Source organism: Galeopterus variegatus, unplaced genomic scaffold (assembly GCF_000696425.1).
Source record: "Galeopterus variegatus unplaced genomic scaffold, G_variegatus-3.0.2 Scaffold309, whole genome shotgun sequence".
Taxonomy (NCBI): domain Eukaryota; kingdom Metazoa; phylum Chordata; class Mammalia; order Dermoptera; family Cynocephalidae; genus Galeopterus; species Galeopterus variegatus.
In genome coordinates this window covers 468,517-489,849 of record NW_007726420.1, presented here as the reverse complement: position 1 = coordinate 489,849, position 21,333 = coordinate 468,517, and the positions used below count along the sequence as shown (strand labels likewise).

The following is a 21,333-nucleotide window of genomic DNA, read 5'->3' as shown; positions in this document are numbered from 1 at the left end:
AAACCACATATTATATGATTCCATTTATATTAAGTGTCCAGCATAGGCAAATCCTTAGAAACAGAAAGTAGATTAGTGGTCACCAGGGGATAGGAGCAGATGGGAATGGGAAGTGACTACCAATGGCTATGGGATATCTTTTTGGGGTAATTAAAAAGTCTGGAATTAGATAGTGGTGATGGTTATACAACCTTGTGAATATACTAAAAACCACTGAATTGTACACTTGAAAAGGTGAATTTTATGTTATGTAAATTATCTCAATAAAAAGAATAGACTACAGGGGGATAGGAAATATGTAGTTTCTCCAGAAATTTGTCTTTTTCAATAAATTTATCTATTTTAGCTTACAGTAGAGCCATTTTCCTCACATTAGCAATCACTTTAGTTAAATGACTTCACGACAATCATTCTTGACATAACCTGACATTCAGAAACAATGTGCTTGGGCCATTTTCTTGCTCCCCTACCCCCCAAAAGAGCCTCTCACTTAGGTTCCATGAGATCCAGATTGATTATGTTTTTCGCATCACCTCAACTGAGTCACCAAGTGAATGGAAGAGCTATAAAATCATCAGACAAGTAAGGCTTTTTGTTATCAGTATATTACGCAGCATGCAACTATATATATACTGTATTCCACCATTCTGTTAATAAAATGAACTAACTCATTTTAAAGTTCTGAAGTTCTTTATGGGAGGAGCTTACCACAGAAGAGTTAATTCTATTGGCAACCTAGTCCTTTATTTAATGACCTCATTACTACATTAAAAAGTGATTAAAAAGACAGATAGATTTGGAAACCTAAAGCACAATATACCATTTACTTTGCCAAGTTCAACATACACATCTTGATCTGTCAGTCACCAACACATCTGTAACGGGGTGAACAGAAATCCACTCCTCAAATATTAAAAATACTATACATTGGTGCTGGCTTCAGCAGCACATATACTAAAATAGGAACGATAGAGAAGACTAGTATGGCCCCTGTGCAAGGATGACACACAAATTTGTGAAGTGTTCCATATTAAAAAAAAAAAGACAACTCTACACTGTTTGCACTGTTAACATGCTTCTTATAACCCTGCCTTGAGGGGCCGGCCAGGTGGCGCACTGCTACAGTGCACTGCTTGGGAGTGCGGCGGCGCTCCCGCCGAGGGTTCGGATCCCACATACAGACCGGTTCCCACTCACTGGCTGAGCGAGGTGCGGGCGCGACACCGAGGGTTGCAGTCCCGTTGCCGGTCCCGGTCCAGTGTGGGCGCAACACTGAGGGTTGCAATCCATTGCCGGTCAGGAAAAAGACAAAAAGGAAAAATAAATAAATAAATAACCCTGCCTTGATTTTTCATTTCCCTCTAACCTCTATCCCATTCTTCTGCTCAACTTCATAGTAAAACTACAACAGGAAGTCTGTGTTCATTAGTTCCATTTCTTACATCCAATCCTCCCTTGGGCTTCATCTCTATCACTTCACTGTAGTTCTTACCAAAAGTCACTATGACCAAGCTATCTGTGGCACAAATACTAGCTACTCACAATAAACTGGTTCCTCTTTTTCCTGTGTGTGTGGCTTATTTTTTGCAATAAGCATTGACAGTGGAGATAGATGGCCATGACTGAACTCAAGCCAATGGAATATGAGGTGTGTACCATTCACAGTCCTGGCCCACAATCCTCCATGTTCTTCTTCCTTAGCTGTAATGGAGATGGCTCCAGTGCCACCTACTGAAGTTGATAAAGCCTTCATTTGTCTGTGTCCCTAAACGACTTAATGGGAGAAGGCCAGACTGGCCTCTTCACCACCACTCTCCTAATACTTTTCACATGAGGAGGAAAAGAATATTGTATCTGAGCCATTACACATTTTGGGGTCTATTTATTATTGTAGCAGTTAGCCCACTGTAATTCATTTGCTATTTTTACCTCTAAGCAGCATTTGACACAACTGCCTATTCCTTCCTTCTGAGAACTTTTCTTGAAACTTAGCTTTCCATAACACCAATATTTGCCATATTTTTTCTCCCTGTTTTCTTTGCATGCTCCCAAACCACGATCCTAAATTTTGGGAGTATCTATCTGAGGGCTCTGTCTTCAGCTTTTTCTCTTCTCTACACTCTCTTGCTAGGTGATCTCATCTAATCCAAAGGCCCCAAAGATCCATATGTACCAGTCACAGCACAAAGCTATCCTCATAACTCCAGAATCACGTTTAATTGATGGGCACTGCTTCTTACATATCCAACTAGCATAAGAAACTTAATATGGCTAAAACAGAACTCTTGATTTTCCTTCCACAATCCACTCTGCTCCTTCCCTATCTCAGTATAATATTGCCTTCCACCTAAGTTGCATCAAAATCCCAGGAGTCATCCTTGAGTTCTATCTCAAATTCAAAATCCAACCTATCAGCAACTCTTGTAGGTTCTATCTCCAAAATATATCTTATTAGCTGACCACTTATCACCGTCTTCACTGCTACAACCCTTATCCAAGCCACTATCACATATCACCTAACATCTCTTCCCAATTCGGAGCACATCAATCCTGTTCAGATACCTACAATTCCATCATAAGAGTAAAATCCAAACTACAAGGCCACCCTCAACTTAGCTCTATCTACATCTTAACATAATCTGCATTACTGTTATGGCCACAACCACCTTATTGCCTTGAACACACCAAGTTCCTTCCAAATACAGGGCCTCTGCATTTGTTCTTCCACTTGGAATGCTCTTCCCCCATAACTTCTCAAGGCTAACTTCTCTTCAGGTCTCAAATGTACTTCCTTTCATTACCACCCTGGGTAGAACAGTCCCAACTTCAGTCACTATTACATTCTCTACTACTTCTACCCCATATTAGCCATGTGGTCTTGGACAGGTAGCTAACCCTGCTGTGCCTGTTAACCCTTCTGTACAATAAACTGTACTCCTCCTCATTGGATTTCTGTTAGAATTAAATGAGCTGTATTTTGACTAATCAGCACTGAAATTACACGTTTGTTGCCTCTCTTCCTCAAAAAGTACATGTTTTCTCATGGTAGGTTGTACTTGCTGTATTGCCAGCCAGCACCTAGCCAGGTTTCTGGCACATATTAGATGCTAATAAGTATTCAATGACTGCTAAACAAGTCCTCACTTTTTCACACATATTTGTTAAAGTATTGTTTATGCCTGCTCTGAAACACGACTGTAAGTCATTCTTGATAACAAGTCACTTTCCAATGTTTCTCACATCTGCTAATTCCAAAAGCCACTGTCATTGTCATCATATGTCAATGTTTTTTTGTTTAACCCCTCCAAGCTTCAGTTCACCTCTTAAAAACAAAAAAAAACTAATAGGGTCATCACATTAAAAGTTATATGTAAAATGACAAGCCCTCAAAAAATATTACCTTTTCTCAGCTTATAGACTCAGTGTTTGACAGCTATTTAATTTCTGTTCCCTCTCTACTCTGCTTCATTACTTAATGCTGTGCTTCCTGAATGTAGTTCCTGATCAAGGGATCCTTAATTCTAGGCCTGCTAGTGCTGGAGGCTGTGATTTTACAACTTTCTAAAATAAAGCCAGAATAAAATGCATGGGATTCAAAGATTAAATTTGTGGTGTTTAAACCCCATTTTCTAAAAGTAAGTAACTCATTCTGAGGTTAATTTTACAGGCTTTAAAGCAGTTTGACACTTGGCTAATCCACTATTCCAAATCGTTTCATAGTACAGTGACTACAGTATTCTGAGCCCAACTATGGCTATAAAATAGATAACTAGGCTGGCTGGTTAGCTCAGTTGGTTACAGTGTGGTGTTATAACACCAAAGTGAAGGATTCAGATCTCCTTACCGGCCAGCTGCCAAAAAAAAAGATAACTACATTTAGCTTGCCTAAATATTAAATCAGATGCTATCTATTTCTGTCTCTCAGATATAATAGTCCGGGACTACAACAGCCTATCAGTTCTATTTCCATTCTTGTCCTTCTACCACCTATTCTCAATATGGTATATTTTATCACTCCCACGCTTAATTCTCTTTAATGCCTTCCTATGGCAATTAGGAAATAACCCAAATGAACTTCTGACCCTGGCTTACAATCTTAATCTAGTCCTTCATCTCTTCTACCTCACCTCTTACCATTTTGCCACTCAACTCACTCACCCTCCAAGCTTTTTCAATTTTACAGGCTTTGCATTCGTTGGTCCCTCTGGGTTGGAGTGCTCCTGCATTAGATTATCAACTCTAGAATTAGCAACTGGGGAACACCTGCCTAAAGTTGCCACTCAGCTGCTTTGTATTATCTTATTTTAATATTTTGCATAGCATTTACAACTACTACTTCTCCATTATCCAGTAAATAAGCTCAAGGAGACGAAAGGCCTTGTCTGTCTGTCCCTTCATGTATCCTCAACATCAAGAACAGTGCCTGCAATACCTGATAAACATTGTTCAGTGGTTTGTCTCCATTAAAATATAAAAAAATATGGAAGACAAAATCACATATGCCAAGATATTTATAGGGACAATCTAGGGAGTTAATTCTCCTGGATCATCTGTATTTTCCATAAATGTTCATGCTATGTTTTTGTTTTTTCTTTTTCAGTTGTGGTAAAATATATGTTACTATTTTGTGTATTGTTTTTGAAATAGGCACAAACCAAAAGAAACAAAAGAATGTGATATGCAAAATTACACACACTCCTAGCTAGCATGATCTTCTCAGGTCCAGCTTACATCAAAATCCCATTAAGGGTTTCCCTAACACTCCTGTCCCTATTCCTTGAAAGCCTTTTTCCCTCTTGCGTTCTTAATGCTCACATATCATTTTACTTCTCCAATGACACAAATGAGAAACTCTGAATTCTTCATTACCACTGTTTCCCTCACCAAGACCTAACCACTTTACCTTCAAATGTTTGAAATCTGTCAAATTCTTTCCAGCATTACACCTATCATAGCTGTGCTGAAACACGGCAACATCCTTTTATCTGGTTTAACTCCGACTCATTATTGAACTTCAATCTGTTTACTCTGTAGCCAGAGACATTTCAAAACAGAAATCTTGTCACTCATTACCTCCCCACTCACTGAAACCTTCAACTTCCCATTGTTCTTGAGTTAACAACCAACCTGCTTAAGGCCAACTAGACCCTTTATGGTCTGATCTCTAGCTACCTTAAACATGCACCCACTCATTCTCCCCACCGGCCTTTAGTCTTTTTGAACCTGTTTAAGAGCATGGAATCTTGTTTAATTCATCATTTATTAACAGTGCCTAGCACTTTGAAGCTCAATAAATAGTTAATGAATGAACTGAATGAGCCAGTTGAAGTTAATCATAATACATGAACAAGTCTTCTTGCAGCCTGAAAAACGGATAAAGAGGAAGACGACAAAGTGAAAATATTGAGTGGAACAGATATGACTTCAAACATTTCTAGGCTAATTAAATCGATCAGAAAAATAGAGAAGTTCATTATCAAAGAGCCAGGTATTAATAGGTAAGTCACTTAGAAAAAAATATTGTTTTGTACTTCTCAATTTTGAATTATCTAGTGCTTCCAAGGGGATGTGGCCAAAACAATATTTAAAAAAGACATGTTTGGGGGCCGGCCCAGTGGCGCACTGCTACAGTGCGCCGCTTGGGAGAGCAGCGGCGCTCCCGCCGAGGGTTCGGATCCCACATACAGACTGGCCGCTCACTGGCTGAGCGAGGTGCAGGCGCAACACCGAGGGTTGCGATCCCGTTGCTGGTCCCGGTCCGGTACGGGCGCAACACTGAGGGTTGCGATCCGTTGCCGGTCATGAAAAAAGACAAAAAGGGAAAAAAAAAAAAAGACATGTTCGGAACACAGGGTAGGGTAGATAGTGGAAATACAACTGAGTCAATAATAACAGCTAACACTACTGAGGGCTGACTCTGTTGTTAGGTACTATATTCTCACTGAATCCTCACAATCACCCACTTTATTTTGACAAATGAAAAAACAGGCATAGGAAAAGGCTCACCATTGAATGGTGGAGCTGCCACTCAAGCCCAGACTATCTCCAAAGCCCTGCTCTTGACCAATATATACTAAATGGAATTTACTGAGTGGATAAAATATTGAAGCCAAGGCAGTGCCTGGCCTAATGAAATCACCAAGAGAAAGTCTGTGAGGAAAGAAGAGATTAGGGACAGAAGGGATTGGAGGGTGGACGGGGACAGATGTCGCTGACAAGAAAATCAGAGCTGTTAGAATATTAATGTCACAAAAGCGAAAGCACTTCAGAAACGCAGCCAGCTTTATCAACTCTAGAGATCAAGGACAGAGATCAGTTAATTTGGCAATTAACAGAAAACTAGTAATCTTTGTGTGAATGTTTAACTGTATCTGCATTTATGGTGTTTTGCCCAGTATTTGGTAATGCTAAAAATGAACTTTACTGTTTATGATTTTGAAGCATGTTAAACATAATGGGTACATATATTACCAACAGATTTGAAGATTTTACTCCCAGTTTGTCAAAAATTGCCACTAACTTAGGAATTATTTGACTTAATGTTGCAAACGACTATAAACAACTACTTTCTATGAGAACCTAATAAAATCTCTAACAAAAGGCAATTTTTTCATGACTTAACTGATAGTTCATTTATCTAGAAATTTTAAATAATTTAGAACTCTGGCACCAAACTGATCAAAGGACTGCTACTAAGTAATTAGAAAAAGTCTTATAACAGAAAATTTTTTTAAAAACCTAAGGGTCTTTATTGATTTGCAGTTTAAATGTAAAGATGAGCAAGTTGACCTAATTTAAAGGAATAATATATTTATCCACTACCTAATGTTTCATTCACCTGCTACAAAGACTTTATTATAAAGCATAATTGAAATGAGGCATCTTAAGTGGCTAAAACTTTCAAATATTGTGTTCCATATAAATCTCCTGGACCAAATGGTAATTTGTTCCTTCAAGTTTGGGTTTTTTTTTCCCCCAGTGTGGGATATACGTTTTATCCCCTCAAATGTTTTTCCATAGCCATAAAGTTAGGTAAATTGTTACATAATTAAAATTAAAAGTGAGTTCAATATAAATTTACACAAATCTTAAATCTTTAAGTAATGGTTTTTCTAATTTCTCTAAATTATTTCCCCTTTAACATTTTTATAGAGCTTGATGAATATGTTCCAATTTCTAAACTTGGGTCATGTCTATAACTTCAGAAAATCTCAATCTTCTCCTTTTCTTTCCTTCTGAGGTGCCAGGTAGCAAACCTATAGGAAAACCCAAGATGATGTTTTTGTTTTTAAATAAATGTTTAGTGGTTTGCTTTAGATCATTCTCATCTTCCTTACTTATTGTTCTAATATTCTCTAATTTGTAAACCAGCTGTCTAACTGGACTGGGATAGATCTCCAACAATGTTCAAATGTTACCTAAACGTTTTACTTTTTTATATACCAAGTTTCACAAATAACGAGTAATTGGTGTTAGAACAATTTCTTATTTTTACTTAGGATGTATGAAGTGCAACTGGGAGAAAATATCTGGTAACATAAAACTACAGATTAAATTAGGGACATAGATAAATGCTGCAGACATCAGTAGTTTATTGTTTGTTTAGTCCAAACACATTCGAAATGGAAACTCAAAGAATACTTTCCACCTGAAACAAACTAGATTCTACTAGCATATAATGCTTAACACATTACAGCAATAAAGATGGTAATCCATTGTCTTCTATACCTACTAAAGCCAAGATGGTAAAGCCAATTTGGTTGCAATAGTGTCATAAGGATAGAATATTACCATCGAAAAATAAAATCAAATCAGCAAATAACAGTAATGGTAGATGATTATTTTTACTGTTTCACTGAAAATGGGACAAAATGTTAAAGTCCACAGTACTGCAGGTGAACAATCACCATGTAAACTTCTCCATATGATGTTTCAACATTTTATTCATGGTATGTAAAGACTGAAGCTGAATGGCTCTTTGCTCTAATTTTCTATTACACTTAACATTTGTCATTACTTTTGGTGCCGGAATAGTTTCTATGGGTGGCAGGGCAATATCCTGGGTTGGAAATTGGACATTTTTTATATGTATAAAAAATGGGAAAGAGAAAGAAATAGAAAAATAAAGGAAAAATAAGCTTGGGGGGGGAGTGGGAACCCACTGGCAATAAACCACTTATTTAAAAGTAGTTTGAGTAAAAAGGCTTCAAAATTCCAAAGTAATTTTCTGGTAAAAACTTCAAGTACTATACATCAGAAAGTGTAAAACTATTTCAAACAAATAAAAACTCCTTAAGCCCAGAAAAATGAAAAACTATGAAAATCTGTGCCCCTAAAATATATGCAATAGTGCAAGACTTTTCCTCAAACATGGAAGACCTCATTCATGGGGGGGAAAAAAAGACAAAAGATTTAAATTTACTTATATTGCCCAGTACTTGAAAAACAAAATATGTGCATCATTTGATAGTTTACTAAATAGCAAACAGTTGCATACTTCAGAACCAATTTGCTACTATGTCAAGTGCATATTTAGTTTTACTAACATAGAATGGAGAAGTCTTCCATGCTAACAAGCAGCTTTAAGTGGTCACACTTATTTACCCCACTTCTTGCCTGAAACATCAGAAATAGTTATGTACTGACTGCTCCAAGCATAAAATTGAATAATCTCTGCCATACTTGCGGTTTACTGGAGCTTGCTATACGGACAGACAATCCAGCAGCTACAAACTCTGCTCACAGAATTGCTTAGAGATTCATGTAAAAATAAAAGATGTCGTCCCAGACTTAAATTCAGGAGCCACTAGGGTGCTGACATCAGTTCAAGAATTGTGCAAAATGAATGACAGTTCCCTGCCCCCCAAATAGAAAATGCAAACACTTGAAGAGCTGCTGTTCTTTCCTCTGAAAATTGCAGTATCCTCACTTCAGGTTTACTTGCCATTTATGGAATCTGACTGCTTTTAAAATGTCACTAAAAATGTATATCAAATTGATTGACTTTTCCTAGCATTGAAATGATACATCTTGACGTTCACATTCAAGCCAAGAGAAAAGTCAACTAGAGACTCAAATAACTGACTTCCTCCTTCTGTCTCCCTCCCAAACACCAGACTCCCTCCCACGGAGAACACAGTTGTTAACTGAAGAAAAAGATAAATAAAATGCTAGTCCATTATACTGATTTTAAAGATACTGCAATTTTTATACACTTCAATGATTTTCCAACATTTTGCAGCTGTTTGGCTTTGCAGCACAGCAATTCATAAACTATACTGTACAAAATTACCAGCAAGACTGGAATGATGTATTAATAGAAGGCACCATCATGCTTATTACATTACCAGAGAACAAAAATACAGTAAAGACAATTTTCACTGTACACAGCTTAAAGAAAGGAAAAGGGGGAGGAGGAGTGTGTTGAGCAGCCAGCCATCCCTGTACTGAAGAGGGGCAGGTAGAAAAACCTTAGATATGGAGCTACTAAATCTGGTCTAATATTCAAGACCATAGCATTTGAAGTTCTGATTTTTGTTATTTAGTTCGTAACTAAATGATTTCCTTCTGGAATATACTTGTAGTCTTGTTAAGGTTTATGTGTACACACGCTGGTCACAGCAAGCAGATAAAATGCCCTCATCATTTCACTTCACAAGCTATTTTCTACTGGAAAAGACGAAAGATTTTTTTTCCCTGTTGCCTCCTGTTGTAGATGTCAATGTTAATGAGTTCAGAGTACCCATTAGTGCATTTTGATGAGTGCATAACAAGTTCTCTTAGTTTGTATTTTTGGGGGGAGCCAAGAAAAAAGGCAAGATTCTCCAATTGCACTATTTGTTTCCAACATTAACAGGCAGAAACAGTAACACTTAAACAAAATGTGCAGCAGAGGCTTTTTTTGACTCAAAGGACCTGAATTCAGTGGGCATGTCCTTTTAAGTTCATTTTGTTGTAGATAGTTTAATATATGGTCATTTCTTAGTCCTTACTTCTCCAAGTCTAGATTTATAAATTAACAATGTGAGTGAATCCTGTTGTGAGATTGGGGAAATAATGTCCACCTCAATTTAACTGATAACCAAGATGCTTTTCACATCAAAGAAATGATCAAAAAGGCTGTGTCACATTCCAAAGCCAAAAAAAATTAACAAGAATGCAAACACGATGAATAATGTACCACTGCCAAGACTTTGCCAACAGTGGAGCTTCAGCGACGCTGTCCTGTGAAACGGCCTTCCATTTGCCCGGTTCCTCTTCCAGAGCCAAGTTTTTGTGCCATGCCACCTCTTGGAGGAGGTCCTCTTCCATCTCGGTCACGCATCATTCCACCACCCACTATTCCACGTGGACCACCAGGACCTCGATCATTGCGCCTAATATCCCTGCGATCATCACCACCACCTCTGGTTTCTCGCTCTCTTGCAGCTCTTGTTTTTTTCTCTTCCACATTTAAACGTACTTCTCCTCGAAACATAATTGGCTTTAAAAGGAGAGGAAAATATTTACATGGGCAGGTTAGACAGCAATAGAAATGTATTATCTTGCACAAATAAGTTAGAAAATCCTAAAAAATAAAAAACTTTCATGAAATTTTTAATATGCAATTATTTCCAACATTCCAGAGTAAATAATAGAATCCACACCTCTGACTTTAAAACTACGTCTTTATTCTTTGCATAAATACCATTTCATAATGAACTATTTTTAGCTTTACCATTAAAAAGATATTTTCTATGGTTTTAAAATGCAAAATAATATTATACATAACAAAAATAATAAAGTCTTGAATTGTGCCTTTTAAATCACTTACTTTTGCAATTAAGATTCTCTGAACTGGTTCAGAGTCATCAAAAACCACAAAACCAAAATTTGGAAGTTTTCCCCCAACGCCCTTGGTATTGATGCGAAGTTCCACAACGTTTCCAAAACCTGTGAAAATATACGTTACACCAAGAGTTAAATATTTTAACAGAATATTCTTTTTTTTTTTTTTCTTTTTTCCGTGTCCGGCAACGGATTGCAACCCTCAGTGTTGCCCTCGTACCGGACCGGGGACCGGCAACGGGATCGCAAGCTTCGGCGTTGCTCCCGCGCCTCGCTCAGCCAGTGAGCGGGAACCAGTCTGTATGTGGGATCCGAACCCTCGGACGGGAGCGCCGCCGCGCTTCCCAAGCGGCGCACTATCCAGTGCGCCACCGGGCCGGCCCTTAACAGAATATTCTGATGGCTTTGTTTAGGATGAATAACCTTAATCTCCTTGATCCATTTGAAAATAAAAGTTGTAAGCTGCTACACCCAGTGACAACTAAGGAATATTCACTCATGTAGGCCATCACATAAGATACCAACAGCTGGCCTGGATGCTTGTTTTGTTACTTTTCCACATCTTTATCAGTCCTTTCATAAGGAAAGTTAACAGCACTGTTTTAGAAGGGCAATATATTTTCTAATTGCCTTGTATTTGCCAAACGAGTCCTATCTCCAAATTTAAGACTGACCCATCCTGCTGTTTCTCCTAAGCCATACTGAACCAGGCCAAGTCAATACTAAGCAGTCATTGGGAAACATATAATATAGTCAATTAAGGTGAGATTGGTAGCTAGACACAGTACAGACATTTTTTTAAAAGGTTGTATTATGAAAAAAGATCTATGTGTTCTGCTTTATTTTAAATTAAATTTTAAAAATTATTTTAAAGCACAATAAACCACTTACTCATGAAGAATTCTTTTAGTTCATTTTCATCAATATCATGTGGTAAGTTGCCAACAAAAAGCTGATGACTGTCTGGATAGCGAATTATTCTACGGTTGTCAGATTCATTCTGTTCCATATCTCCTCTGCCTGAGAGCAGGAATAGAGCAGATATTAAAGTTTACAGTATCGTAAAAACTAGTTCAAAGCAATGAATGTACAAAAAAACCCAAAAACAAAAAACAAATTTAACATTGATATTCCTGTTTTAGTTAAGACCAGGTGAGCTTTTTGAAAAGAGGTGAAGTGCCTAGTATTAGTAGGTTAGTTAGGAAACAACATGACACTAAACTATAGAGTAAGGATATTAACTAAATTGTTAAATCAAGTCGCTTCTTATAGATCTACTGGTCTGATTATAGACAACAGAAATATTAGTAGAACAGGTATTCCTCCTTAAACAAACCGTTGCCATCATCCAGGCACCAAGCAGACTTCAGAGAGTAATGTGTATTTCTACTAAATATTTGCTTAGTCTTCTGAAATTCACAAACTACTTCACCTTTGGTTGTAAGACAGTTCGGCCAAATCCATAAATTTTAATAGTAATAACATCTCGTTTGTGTATGTCTTTTATACATATTAGACATCTCACAAATAAACACCTCACTGGATCCTCCCAATAACAGAAGGAACACAGTGAAGCATATAAGACAGGCATCACACAAGAGAAACTTGTGTAATAACTGAATGGCATAAACAAATCTCAGAATTTAAGGGTCTCACCCAAGATCATAACTCAGTCAGTAGCAAAGCTAGGACAAAACTCAATTCTCACCCAATTTCATGACTTGTGGTTTAGTAACACATCACTTTTTTTTTTTTTTAATAAGACCTTCCTAAGTTTTCATGTATACTGTCTCCTATATCCTCCCCAAAATAATCTGAACATTCTTATAGAATTCAAATAAAGGTACTACAAATATAAGCCAACAATGTAAACAAGTCAAAAATCATGGTCACTTATTTAATACCTAAGACAATCAAAATAAGAAGAACCAGGGTGTGCTTAGTGTTTGTCTGTGAAGATATAAGAGTACAAAGTAAAAGAGTAGGTTACTGGCAGCTCGGTTTTAAATTCTTAAAACCAGTGACAATAACCAAGTAAAACTTGTCCAAAAGTCTTTTATACCTTCAAATACATGCCTCCATGGCACATCACAACCAATCCTCCCCTAAATGTTGGTTGTTCTGCCCCAGAATGTATCTCAGCAAGTTACTTTCATCTTTACACAATTTGATACTACAAGGATCTGTGTAGTACGATGATAAAATACATCACAGTTCTTTTAAAATTCAGGTTTTTCCAACTTTCCAAGTACTAAATGCTAAAGGTTATATATAAAGTGGCTGACTCACCTGGTCTTGGTCCTCTAGGAGGAAAACCAGGTCGTTCTCTAGGTCGTTGTTCACGCACACGAGGTGGCTGAGACTGAACTTCTGGTTTAGCTTCTACTCTCGGCTAAAATATAAGGGGAAAAAACACATTATAAAGAAAAACATTCTAAAGGAGAAAAACCAATTAAAGCCAACTATCAGTAAGTCACTAGCAGGCATAATGGTAATTTTAAATTTAGAATGTTTTTAACATAGTGTCTGTCCTATGTATGTAAAAAGTAAATTTTTATAAAGATATTCTGTACCAATCTAGGACTGTAGGGTAGGTTTTGTTTTCCCATTCAAGGCTGTATAACTCACAATAAGGTGTTTTTTACACTTTTTTATTAAAGTTGTACCCACACTGAAATGGCTTAAAAGGTATTGCTACAAAAATCACAAAAACGCAAGATGAGCCACTCCATGTAAATACATAAAATTAAAAGCCATCTTTCTCTGAGAAAGACAATACATGATACATAATTTCTAAATATCTAGTTTGCCACCCCTTCAAATGTAACAGTGCTCAGTAATATCTCCTAAACCCCAGCCCCACAATCTTAAAACCAATATTTTAATAGTTAAAAGTATGCAATTTAGCTTATTCTAACAACTGAAAATACTGCTTTTAGTATTTAGTAACATACACAGAAAAATATGACAGAAACTTATAGGATCTTACACACAGCATCTCAAATAGTCAAAGTCGCCCTTTAGCTCCCTACTATTCTTCCTTACGGGAAAGATGAGCTTTTAAATTTTCTTTATGTCTTGGGTGGGGAGGAGCGGGAATAATAGGACATTTTAAGATGCCTTCCAAAAGTTTCTAATAACTGCTGAATTAAGCACATATAATTAAAGTAACTATTTTTAAAAACAAAACCCACATCTGCTATTACCTTTTCCTTAATGCAACAGCATTTTCAGTATTCCCAACCTCTTCAGGGCCTTCTATTGCCCAAATATTTATGCTCCAAGGAAAAGATAAAACATAAACCTTCAAAAGATGCTGAAAATACCCAACAGGATAAGAAGAACATGTCCTCAAATCAGAAAGCTAGTAATTTCAGTCTTGTCTTTACAGGTGATCATCTCTGAAAGTCCTCAGTTCAAGCAGTGGCTCAAACTCTTGCATCATTTATACTGATATAATTTACAAGGACAAATTTTGACACAAAAAATTATGCTTCTTTCAAAAGTGACAATTTATTGTAAATGATTTCAGCCACTGTAATCAAAAGGTATATTAACTTCTATGCCAGCAGTTTTTAACAGATTTGCATGCCTCTTCCCAAATTCTGTCTTCCTCCATGCAGAGGTTCCATTTCTCTCAAGATGAAATTGCTTCCCAAGTTCTAGAATTCTGCTAGTAAAAAAATAAAAATTTCAACCCCCCCCAGTTTTCTGTTATTTATATGTATTTATTCCTTTAAGGACCATACCTTAATTCATTTTTACATTACTCAAAAAGCCAAGCACAGTGCTGCTAGACATAGATGTTCAGTAACTATTAGTTTACTTATAATTAAATTATATTTTTAGATTCTCTGACCCAAAACATGTAGGAGAATGTTCTATGTCTGACAAGGAGAACTAAGTAACATCTGTGTGATCACTGCTATCTATATGTGGTGTTTAAAACTACATAATAATTTGATCCAAAATGTGATGCCTGAAAAAGGCAATTATTTAGAAATTTCAATTAAGTGCATACAAAAGCACATCTTACTTCAGTATGAATGTAAAACAGACTTAAAGAATAGATGTACTCTGTCCAAAGTTTAATAAAGCTATTATCTTACTGGAAATAAAAATAGCAAATGTACCTGGTATTAAAAAATTTCTGAAAAACCTTAGACTCATCCAACCCAAATGTCAAAGAGCTTGAAGCCCTAGCCTTGATTTAAATTATTTTCAAAACAGATTACCCAAAAAAAAAGTAACTACAAGTAGCAAAATAAAAAAGTTTAAGAATTAAAATTTAATATCCTTTATATCCTTTACGAATTTAAAATTAAACAGATAAATTTAAATAATTTCCAACATCTTACAAATAATTCATACCATTGATTTAGTGTCCTGACTTTAAGTAAATATGATGACAGTGCAAAAAAAATATAAGATCAAAAAGCTAACAATGTTCCTTTAACTTATTAACATACCAACCAAACCAGTTGTGCACTTACAATTCTTTAAGCCCAAATCATGATTAAAACTAGTTATTCCAAACAGATAAAATGGCTAATATACCACACATTACTATTAGGGCCTTAAAATTAATTCCGTGTAACCAGAAAGTGTGACCGCATGACAAATCCCACAAAGGTCAAACAGAATATGACATAAAAATGGAACCAAGTCAATAAAAGCAGGTACAACCACAACTAATAAACAAGTCCTTCAACTATAAGCTATTTAGATGAACGAGTCAATTTCCACACAAAGCCTTTTTAAACAAGAAATTAACTTACCTACTTCTAAATTAATGCCTACCAATACCCTAGAATTAGATTCAATTCCCTTTTATCAATATTGTATGTTAAAGTGTAAGGAAAAATATTACACAAAATAAAAAAAAATTGAAGGGTTATTAAACCAAATAGAAATATCATGAATCCATTTCTAAATACAGCCTAAAGAAATCAGGAAGATCTTTTAAAGTTTAAATTTTAAAAGCTAAAATTTTTTGTTTTATTAAATAGGGTGGCAAATACAACCTAGTTTCCTACAATTTAAAAAATAACCTCAAAAATACTCAAAACTTTAAAAAAGTTACTTAAGATATATAAACAGTTATTTTCCTGGGCAAGAGGCTAGGACCTAATGTAATTTAGGCATGCCTTAAATAAAGTACGTTTCTTCTTTGATGTAAATAGACACATTACCTTCCAACAAGGTGCTAAAGAAATACACAGGTATGCATGAATCATATGGACTCTGATGTCCCATCTGTGTGAATTCAAAGCCCAGACCTATTTATATGGCTCTCTGACTGTAGGTGAATTATTCCGGGCCTCAATTTTCTTACCTCTAAAATGGGAATAATAGTACCTCTATCATCACAAGGTGCTTATGAATATTCAATAAGAATGAATATAAAGTGCTTAGCACAATGCCTAGCATGTATTAAAGGCATAGTTAAGTAGTAGCTATTTTAACTTTTAACTATGTAAAATAAATGCAGCCAACTCTCTCAAATAAAATAACAATCCAAAGGTTCCAAATCCAAAGCTAATAGGAAATCAAGATTTCAAATGAAAAGCCACAAGTCACTTATCAGGTCTTCAGATGTGTTGAAAAGCACAAACAATATTGGGAAAACTAATTTTCTTCATTTAGACGGAACTCTGGTTTATGATTATTTCCTAAACTAAACTTTAAAAAAAAAAAAAAGCAGGTATCATGGAACTATGTATTCCACTGTTACGTAGCTGACTATAATCCGTACCAATACCAAAATAACAGTATTACTTTCGTAAACTTCAAAGTTTCACTGTTTAGAGAATAAAAGAGATGAATACACTACCATTTTAAATATAAATTTTCTAGTGGAATGAAGTAATTGAAAATGTAGGGTAAAGAACTGACACCCTTTAATTACACCTGTAAACTTAATTAGAATTTAGTTAATTCTAAACTGCATCTAACAAACATCTTATTTTCACATTTTTGAAAGCTCTGAAATGCGTAAGATGACAGACAAAAAGCAGAATACTAGAACAATCAGTTAAGGTGAACACTACAGTCATAAGTTGGTACAGGCTTCAACTGAATGGTGTGAACCACTTACAGACTGAGAGCTGAGGAAGTGCATGTTAGAAAAAAGTTTTCTATTTTTTAAAAACGATTCTTTATAACATCACACTACTTTGTGCCTTTCCAAACTTCTTCCCTAAAATATTTTTGCTAAATAATATTTAAAACTTTTTAAAAAGAACACTGTTTTAATGTTACTTTAAGAAGCCTTTTAAATGATATTATATATTGGCAAAACCAACTTAATTTGTATTTCACACACCCAAACCCCAAATACCACCTATATAGATGATGAATGGAGATTTGGCATTTAAAGTGGGTGCACTGACATTTAATACAATTTTTTCTATATTTAATCCATGACTTCTGATTGACTCATTTTAAAAAGTATTAAAAAAAAAAATAAGCAATTGGCAATGTAACAAGGATACAATCCAATGTGTTCACAGATTGGTTACCTGTGAGACTGGTGCTTTAACATGGGGTGGAATTCCAGAGGAAGAAACAGTACCACTAGGAGGCAGGTTTTTACTGGTCACTGAAGCCCAGGAGAAAGCCTGCAGGAAATGCAACAAACCTAGACTACTAATCATGGAAAACCACCAACATTCCTATAGGGAAACTTCCAAATATATATTTTCTTTTCATTTCTGAACTATTGCTCTATATTGAAGGACTCCTAAAAGAAAGGCACACACACACATGCCAGTCTATGTGCCAGCTTTCAAAATCTCATTATGCAAAATTTATAACTCTGTTCTGTCTGAACTACTAAATAAAACCACAAGCAAGTTCCTATATACTCTAAATGAGTAAGTGGCAAACAAAACTACCAACTAAACATGCTAGAAAAATCTGAACCAATAAAACCAATTTCTTTCCACTTTTGAGGGAAGACAGGGTGTGTGATGGTGTTAAGGGGAAAGGGGAAGGATAGGAAAGAAGAGAGTACTAGCTGGAAACTTTTAACAGACATTCACAAATTGAACAAGGAATCTCCTCCTGTCACTATCCAAATATACTTTAACCTTCCACATTACAGAAAGATAAAAGAAGCTTTAGGTAGGCTTACATGATACACTATGGGTGTCACTTATCTTTCCGAGACACTTTAATTGGTGTAGTAAGGAAATTAATCCCATTTAAACCACAAGTAACAGGTTATCTCTTCTTTTAATTATAGACTAACTTGCTTAAGTTGGCATGACTCCTGGTGCATCTGTGCTTAGAGAATTTAATACAGAATGAAAGAGCAACTGATAGCCCTATACATGGACCCAAATAATTTTATGTACATTACTGAACATTACATACAGACAAGGATTAATCTTAAGTTATAAATTTCACTCTCAGGGGTATTTTTTGGGGGGAAAACAAACAACGAAATTTCCTCAGGATAATAAATAACCCCACACTGCTTTCATAGACATAAAAAAGTACAGCTTACTATTTAAATAATTTAACATAATAGAACAAAGGTCATGCTTCATTAATGACACCAAATATGAAAGTGTAATGTTATAGATATAAAGAGTTCCTTTGATCTAACCTTTGGCGGTTCTTGTGGCAGAGAAACAGGTTCTGCAGGAGGAGGAGTAGTAGACTTCTCCTCTAATTCTTCTAAGTTCTTCTCCTCCACTTGTGGTTTCAACTCCTCAGTCTTTGTTTCAGATTCTGGCTCAGGTTCAGGTTCATGAGAGGATTCTTCCAAAGGCTCCTCTATACCATTACTACAATAAAATATTTAGTTCACTTTTCAGTATGACTAAAAATCAGTTTATCAGTTCAAATAAGATAAATTCAATTTCTCTCCAATTTAATGAGCATAACCAATTATATGCCAGTAACCTGTACTATATCTATAGAGTTTTGAATAAAATTCTAATAAGAACTAGAAGGCAGAAAGGAATGATACTCCTAAGCAATTCTTTAACCCCATCATTTTAAAACTGGATTACTAGTAATGTTTACTTTAGTGCTAACCATAAATCCCATTTTATAAAAATAAAATTTTATAAAAAATAAAATGTCCACTCTCTGGTTGTCCTAAACCCTCTATTATCAGTAAGTAACCACTGTTTTGCTGCAAACCATGTTCAATTTTTGAGTTAAGTAAAAAAATTCTTTCCAAATTTCTTGCCTATATAATACGTACTCAAATACTGGCCTAACAGGTAGTTTTATCAAAAATTTACTTCCAACAGTAATTATAGAAACAAAACCCACCTTCCAACTACATTTATAGTTCAGACCAAATTTAACCTTACAAACACTATTCTTACGTCACAGGGTGAGCTTCATAATAACCACTGTTAGCATTTTCCTGCACAGGTTCAGGAGATGGCTGCCTTTCTTCTTGTTCCTCTTCTACTTCATCTTCTGATTCTGACAATACATAATACATTCACATTTTTTTTAAAGGCTTAATGTAACTTCTAATGTACATATTTTTAATATGTTTAAGAAAGTGGTATGAGAGTCAAGAAAAAATTGGTAAATTTCTTACAAAGACGTTGGACTGCAATATTCTCTGTTCTCTCAAAAAAAAGAGCAAGCAGGATGAAATTTAATATTTATTGTACTTTATTTTTCAAAAGATCTATTTTTAGTAAAAAGAAAAAGGCAGGAAATAAGTTATATTAAAGCCATAATTCAGTTTCTTTTGTCACATCTATTCAACAGAGGTAATGATAAAGAAAAAAAAAGGAAAACCAATGTATATCAAAGGAAGATCAATTAAATAATTATGGTATAGCCACAAAACGAACAGCCAACAAAGATATATTAAGAGGGAAAAAAGCAAGTTCTGAGTCAGCATAATTCCATTTTTATAAAAGTGTTGGTAAGTATAAGACCAAAAAAAATTCAATAACGGGCACCAAAGTCTTGGTTATCTTTAGAGGATGAGACTGAGGGGAACCTTTTCAATTTCCATGTCTGATTTTTACATAATTTTACATAATGAACATCTATTTCTTTTATAATAAAAAACAAAGAAAAAAAGAAAAAAAAGGGAGTTTCACCCAGTTACAATAAAGAGGTGAATTCCCATAAGTTTCACACTTATAGAAATGAAAGAGTCCTTAAAGAGTACTGACTTTCTATCTTCAAAGGAGACTCACCTTCATCAAGTTCTGGTTCAGAATCACCAAATACTTCATCTTCATAACGAAACATATCATTGTGAACATAAAACTTATTAGGAACAGACCCCTATAGGAAAATAACAGGCAAATATTCCATAAATACCCATAAGTTTGGTCTTACATTAAAAAAAACACAAATTACATAGCACACACAATTTCTATTTTAATACTAGAGAAACAATCTGTACTCAGTGTAATCTTCCAAAGCTAAACATGCTATATATTAATATAAAGTAAACTAAGAAGTTGACTCAAACAATATTAGAACTGAAGAAACAACTACTCAATAGAAGAGAATCAGGATCACAGTTGGTTAGAGTACAGTGTTTTAACACCAAAGTCAAGGGTTCGTATCACTGAACCGGCCAGCCGCCCAAAAAAAAGAACCAGGAGTAATGAATAAACAGAACTTTTCCAATTTGTCTTCAAAATGTAACCTTTTAAATATACCAAATGCTTTTTGTATTATTTCTGCAATTTTAATCATCTATTTACACACTTGTACCATTATCTGTCTTTTAATTCCAAATAGTCACAGCACACACACAAGCTAAAATAAACTATATCAATAGGTCCAACACAAATTTCTCAAAAATAGCAATATGCAAATCTAAACCTATTAGAAGAAACTCTTGGACACTTCAACCAATAACAGCCAAATTAAATCACATAAATGAAAACAAAGTGAAATGAAAACTTACTTCAGGAGCCAGAACAAAGGTTTGCATAAACTTCCTCTCCGGCTGTCCACTGTTAGACAGCAAGCCCATGACCTGGACAACTACTCCATCACTCAAGGTTGCATGAGCATCCACATGACGAATTTTCGTATGACATTCACTGAAGTTCAGAGATAATACTTTGTGGTGTATATCCTTTATTAGGGGAAGAGTGGGGGAAAAAATACAAACTCTATGATACTGCATTATCTACACAATACTATTACCTACCCTCACTGATTTCCTCACAACTCTAGAAATGTTAACTCCTTAATCTTTCTGCCTCATTTGAATCCATTCCACCATGCTATACATCACTGCTAGGGTGATGCTACTATATCATCATTTTCAACATATCATCTCTCTACATCAGAAATCACAATGGCTCTCTGGTATTGTGTAGTAATCTAGGCTTTCTGCAGCTCCCTCCCACTTTTCTGTAATGAGTAGTTATTCTCACAAATTGTGTCAACTGTTCCCTGACCTCACACTTATTTTTACTTTACTATATGTTTGCTGATGCCATTTTTTTCTATTTCCAATTTCTTCTTGTTTAGTAAGGCCAAATCCTATAATTC

The 21,333-nt window shown here is 35.4% G+C and overlaps 1 protein-coding gene across 5 annotated transcripts in view; it reads right to left on the bottom strand.

The window, feature by feature from the left end:
• Positions 1–7,570: 7,570 nt before the first annotated feature.
• G3BP2 (GTPase activating protein (SH3 domain) binding protein 2) overlaps positions 7,571–21,333 on the bottom strand; it is a 73,152-nt gene continuing 59,389 nt past the window's right edge. For 4 of the 5 annotated variants that reach the window (XM_008567302.1, XM_008567300.1, XM_008567301.1 and 1 more), the window contains 9 exons: positions 20,738–20,911; positions 20,013–20,103; positions 19,173–19,275; positions 18,440–18,620; positions 17,349–17,447; positions 13,117–13,219; positions 11,719–11,847; positions 10,814–10,932; positions 7,571–10,483 (listed from right to left, as the gene is read on the bottom strand). In XM_008567302.1, the coding sequence (XP_008565524.1) occupies positions 10,211–10,483; positions 10,814–10,932; positions 11,719–11,847; positions 13,117–13,219; positions 17,349–17,447; positions 18,440–18,620; positions 19,173–19,275; positions 20,013–20,103; positions 20,738–20,911 (1,272 nt within the window). In that variant the 3' untranslated portion in view covers positions 7,571–10,210. The remainder of the gene's footprint in view (positions 10,484–10,813; positions 10,933–11,718; positions 11,848–13,116; positions 13,220–17,348; positions 17,448–18,439; positions 18,621–19,172; positions 19,276–20,012; positions 20,104–20,737; positions 20,912–21,333) is intronic. The other variant, XM_008567304.1, reaches the window with a different exon arrangement.